General features: G+C 37.5%; 1 protein-coding gene across 2 annotated transcripts; it reads right to left on the bottom strand.

Moving 5' to 3' along the window:
- Positions 1–507: 507 nt before the first annotated feature.
- On the bottom strand, positions 508–3,112 carry LOC113911500 (40S ribosomal protein S18-like). Of its 2 annotated transcripts, none has more exons than XM_035723317.1 (2): positions 2,958–3,112; positions 508–1,139 (listed from the first exon to the last, which is right to left on the bottom strand). In XM_035723317.1, the coding sequence occupies exon 2, from the start codon at positions 1,120–1,122 to the stop codon at positions 550–552; it is 573 nt and encodes a 190-aa protein (XP_035579210.1). In that variant the 5' UTR covers positions 1,123–1,139; positions 2,958–3,112; the 3' UTR covers positions 508–549. The 2 variants fall into 2 exon arrangements, with proteins under 2 accessions (XP_035579210.1, XP_035579211.1); XM_035723318.1 differs by having other exon boundaries at positions 508–1,040.
- Between the last annotated feature and the right edge of the window lie 2,010 nt (positions 3,113–5,122).

Below are 5,122 nucleotides of genomic sequence, written 5' to 3'. Positions count from 1 at the left end.
ACTGTGTCAACCAAAATGTTCCATTTTAGGACTACCTAGATTAAGAGCTGGCCTGACACTACAGAAGATGCTGTTACCATCAGATATTCAAAACACAAACTTACACTCCTGCAGACTAGTCCATATTCCTAAAGCTCATATCAGTGAGCAAGCAGTTATATAAGCCTTATGTCTTTGGCATGCCACATGTCCTGTGTTCACAGGAGAGGTGCTACCCTCCCTCCATCCCGCACTCAAATACTATGTGTTAATTAGCAGCAGGTGTAGCAACTTCTCCCCTATAATCACACCTGGTCCTGAACTGGAAAATATTTGGCAGGGAGCTTGGTTCCTCTAAGAAACATTTAAGATACTCCTATTCAGGAAATTTTCTTCTCCAAACTTTGCCCCTCATTTTAAAAATAGTTGGGCTTTTCTAGTCTTCAAGGATTCTCCAAGGTAACAGTTTAAAGCCTCTTCCTGATCATTTGAATTCATCCCGAATTTTAAAGTACTCTTTTTTTTTTATAGGTGTATAAACTATTTTATTAACAGACAAGGCCTACAAATTTATTTCTTCTTGGACACACCCACGGTGCGGCCACGGCGCCCTGTGGTCTTGATGTGCTGGCCTCGGACACGAAGTCCCCAGAAGTGGCACAGCCCTCTGTGGGCCCTAATTTTCTTTAGTCTCTCCAGGTCTTCACGAAGTTTGTTGTCCAGACCATTGGCCAGGACCTGGCTGTACTTTCCATCCTTCACGTCCTTTTGTCTGTTCAAAAACCAGTCTGGGATCTTATACTGGCGAGGATTCTGCATAATGGTGATCACACATTCCACCTCATCCTCAGTGAGCTCTCCGGCCCTTTTGGTGAGATCGATGTCTGCTTTCCTCAACACTACATGAGCATATCTTCGCCCCACACCCTTAAGTGCAGTGATGGCAAAGGCTATTTTCTGCCGCCCATCGATATTGGTGTTGAGTACTCGCAAAATGTGCTGGAACTTCTCAGGGATCACTAGAGACATGGTGGCGGCCCCAGTGGCGGTGTGTAGGCCTCCTGTGGAAGAGCAGTACTCTTTAATTACGTTCTGTTGGTTCGACTTTCTATGTTCTCTTTCTAGAAAGCGTGTTCCCAGCATATCTGATTATGGTTAAACTTTTTCATAGAGGGAGAAAAAAACATGTTAAAGTTTCTACAATTTCACAATCATGTTTTATGAGTATTCCCTTCCTCCTTTTTTCCCTCACAATTTAGATATTTTGGTTTATTTCTACGTCTGCTCTTATATCAGCCCTTAAAATGCAAGTTATTTTTCTGTATATTCTTGATAAAATATGCAACTATTATTCAAAAGATATAAAAAAGTATTTGAATGGCCTCTTTCTGAAAGTAGAAAAATATATGCTATATTTTCTTTGGCCTGGTCTTTTAGTGGATGGGCAATTGAAGAGTATTTACTGAATACCTGTTTTGCTTTGCTACTTATATTGCCAGTTTTTTTTTTAATTTTTTATTGTTATGTTAATCACCATATATTACATCATTAGTTTTTGGTGCAGTGTTCCATGATTCATTGTTTGTTCATAACACCCAGTGCTCCATGCAGAACGTGCCCTCCTCAATACCCATCACCAGGCTAACCCATCCCCCTACCCCCCTCCCCTCTAGAACCCTCAGTTTGCTTTTCAGAGTCCATCATCTCTCATGGTTCGTCTCCCCCTCCGACATACTCCCCTTTTCTTCCTCTCCTGTTATCTTCTTCTTTTTCTTTTTTCTTAAAATATGTTGCGTTATTTGTTTCAGAAGTACAGAACTGTGATTCAACAGTCTTGCACAATTCACAGCGCTCACCGTAGCACATACCCTCCCCAATGTCTATCACCCAGCCACCCCATCCCTCCCACCCCCAACCACTCCAGTAACACTCAGTTTGTTTCCTGAGATTAAGAATTCCTCATATCAGTGAGGTCATGTGATACATGTCTTTCTCTGATTGACTTATTTCACTCAGCATAACACCCTCCAGTTCCATCCACGTCGTTGCAAATTATATTGCCAGTTTTTTAATTTGAAATTACCCAATAGGGCTTATGTAATAGACTGGAATCACATTACTTTAGAGTTCAAAATGATCTCAAACTTCCGATATTACCCAGCTCTTTCTTTATGTATCCAGAATAGATTCTCTGAAAAGTTTACTGACACAGCAAGTCATGTAATTTGACCCTGGTTAAGTATCGATTTAGCATTGGAATTCTAAGAATTAGGAGATCTCCTTCCAGTAATTTTAAAAAATAATTCTTTTCTACTTAACTGATACACTTAAAACAATCTATGAAATAATATTTCATTTGTGTTAATTTGGATAACACAAAGTAGGTGTTCAATACTTACTCAATGAAAGAATAAATAAATCTTTAAACTGAAAGAATATGCAGAAAACACAGTTTAGCAAAATCAGATGGAAAACCAGGGCTGTGAGTTAAGAAGCAGCAGCAAAAGAAAAGGGAAGAAAGTAAGGTTTTTCATAAGAGGGTTCAAACTGTAAAATTATCAGTCCAGCATTAATCAAGTGATATCAGATACATAGTTATGACCATGTACATAGTATATGTTCTAGACAAATTATAACATCTGGGTGCTACAATTGAATCTTCAAAATTCTCCACCCTAGTTATTGAGTCCAAGTATCTAAAAAGTCACTTTAATATTCTTTCCATTTCATTCCTTCCCTCATTCAGTCCCTGCATCCGGTGAAACACCTCGCTGCCCAACATTGTGCTAAATCCTAGACACTTAATAGTATACAAATTAGATACAGTTAAGACCCTTTTGGAGTTTACACTATGGCAGCACCTTCAGGCATTAAACATTATTTCTTCAATCAAATATTTACTGAAAGCGTGAGTAATGCTTAGAAAGAAAAGCTCGGAAAGAAAAGTGCTCTGAGAGTGTATCATAGGGGAAACTGACCTAGTGGTAATGTCCAGGAACATTTCCTTCAGGAAGCGCTAGAAAAGGACTGGAGGGGGATGAGCTCAGGCAGAAGGCAGTTTTGCTTTATTAGTTCCGCTTAAGGGCCGCTTGGCTTTCCCGCGTTTCGGAGTTTCGGTTCCCCCGTCAACTGCACTCCGGAAGTAGATGATCGTCTTCTGACGAATCAGCGGAAGCTCAATAGTAGTCTAACGCTGCGTCAGAGTGCTCACGTCATTCGCCTCACTTCCTCTCCTCACGTAGGCATTTTATCATCTCACATCATCCTCGAAGAAGGGTGAGTATAGCACAATGAGATATTTTGCAAGTATGCGTGAGAGCACATTCACCTAACTTTTATTATAGTAAATTGTTATAACTGTTGTTTTATTATTGTTGTTAATGTCTTACTGTGCCTAACTTATAAATTAAACTTTATTATAGGTGTGTATGCCTCGGGAAAAACAGTATATATAGGGTTCAGTATGTAGTGTATATGTATATATACATATAATATATATATATGAGCATTTGAGCCACAAGACTTTTAATCCTCTACAAATGTATAGAATGCAATGGAAAACTGATTTAGCACCAAAATTCTAGGAACCAAAGATCTCATAACTGTGATAGTAAATAATAATTGTCTTCTACTTATACCAATACAATCTCTTCAGTCAATGAATTATTATCCTATTTCAGATTGCAATATCTGGGGTACAAGTGTGGAAACACACTTGTATTGTGTGTTTTATATATATATATGTAGATGGAAGAAAATATATATATATTATATATATATGCTGTGTATATGTATATATATATATATATATATATATATATATATATATATATATGCTGTGATTTCAAGCATCCACTGGGAGTCTTGGAACGTATCTCCTGTGGATAAGGGGAGACCGCTGTACTTTATTAAGGTTCTTTGTGGAGATAAAACAGAGCAAGTTCAAGAGCTAAGAATGGCCAAGGGAAGGTTGGCATGCAAAAAGCCAAGGCAAGCGTGAAGTAGCATGAGGACAGAATTTGTATGAAACAAATTGCTGTTCGTCTACAATGGGTTTCCTTTTTTTTTTTAATGATTTTATTTATTCATTTGAGAGAAAGAGACACAGCGAGAGAGGGAACACAAGCAGGGGGAGTGGGAGAGGGAGAAGCAGACTTCCTGCTGAGCAGGGAGCCCGATACGGGGCTCAATCCCAGGACCCTGGGATCATGACCTGAGCCGAAGGCAGACACTTAACACCTGAGCCACCCAGGCGCCCCAGCAATGGGTTTCTGTTATATGTAGGTAGAGTAAATCCACTTCATCAATGTTAGACTGTCCTTGTATGGTTCATAGGAGACCACCTATCATGGTTATTAGAAAACTGACTTCCTATATATTTGAATGTAACAGCCTCACAATTCTCAGTCTTGATTTTTCATTTCATTTGCTGAGTTGTGTTTCCACACTTGTACCCCAGATATTGCAATCTGAAATAGGATAATAATTCATTGACTGAAGAGATTGTATTGGTATAAGTAGAAGACAATTATTATTTACTATCACAGTTATGAGATCTTTGGTTCCTAGAATTTGGGTGCTAAATCAGTTTTCCATTGCATTCTATACATTTGTAGAGGATTAAAAGTCTTGTGGCTCAAATGCTCAGAACTTAAAGATTGATTAAAAAAATAGTATACTTTAATCAATCTCAAAGTGAGCATCTGCTTGAACTAATAATATTTTAATCAATCACATAGCTATTAAATGACATTTCCATTTCCGACTAGTCCAGTTGTTGTCAATTCTACAAACTGAATTAAACATATTTTTCTTGAATTTTTAAGAGATATAAATAACTCATATGTAAGACATTCTGTGAAATCCATAGAAACCTTCTGCACTGAATGCCTTGCTGTATGACAGACATGTGATTTTATATACACTGAATTTAAGCATAACAATACACTTATAAAATTTTTCTATTTAATCATAATTTATTTTCCTGAATTTTAAGAAAAATGGTCTCGTAATATTTCTTTTATTTGTATTTGTTTTGATAATGTATTTAGAAATCTAGGCTAACTAGGATTTCTTTTCTGTAATCAAACAAACTATTTTGAACTTGATACAATTTGAAAGTTTGTCTCAGATGAAATTTGGA

This window comes from Zalophus californianus, chromosome 12, assembly GCF_009762305.2.
Source record: "Zalophus californianus isolate mZalCal1 chromosome 12, mZalCal1.pri.v2, whole genome shotgun sequence".
In the NCBI taxonomy this organism is placed as follows: Eukaryota; Metazoa; Chordata; class Mammalia; order Carnivora; family Otariidae; genus Zalophus; species Zalophus californianus.
This window is presented reverse-complemented; position numbering and strand designations above follow the sequence as displayed.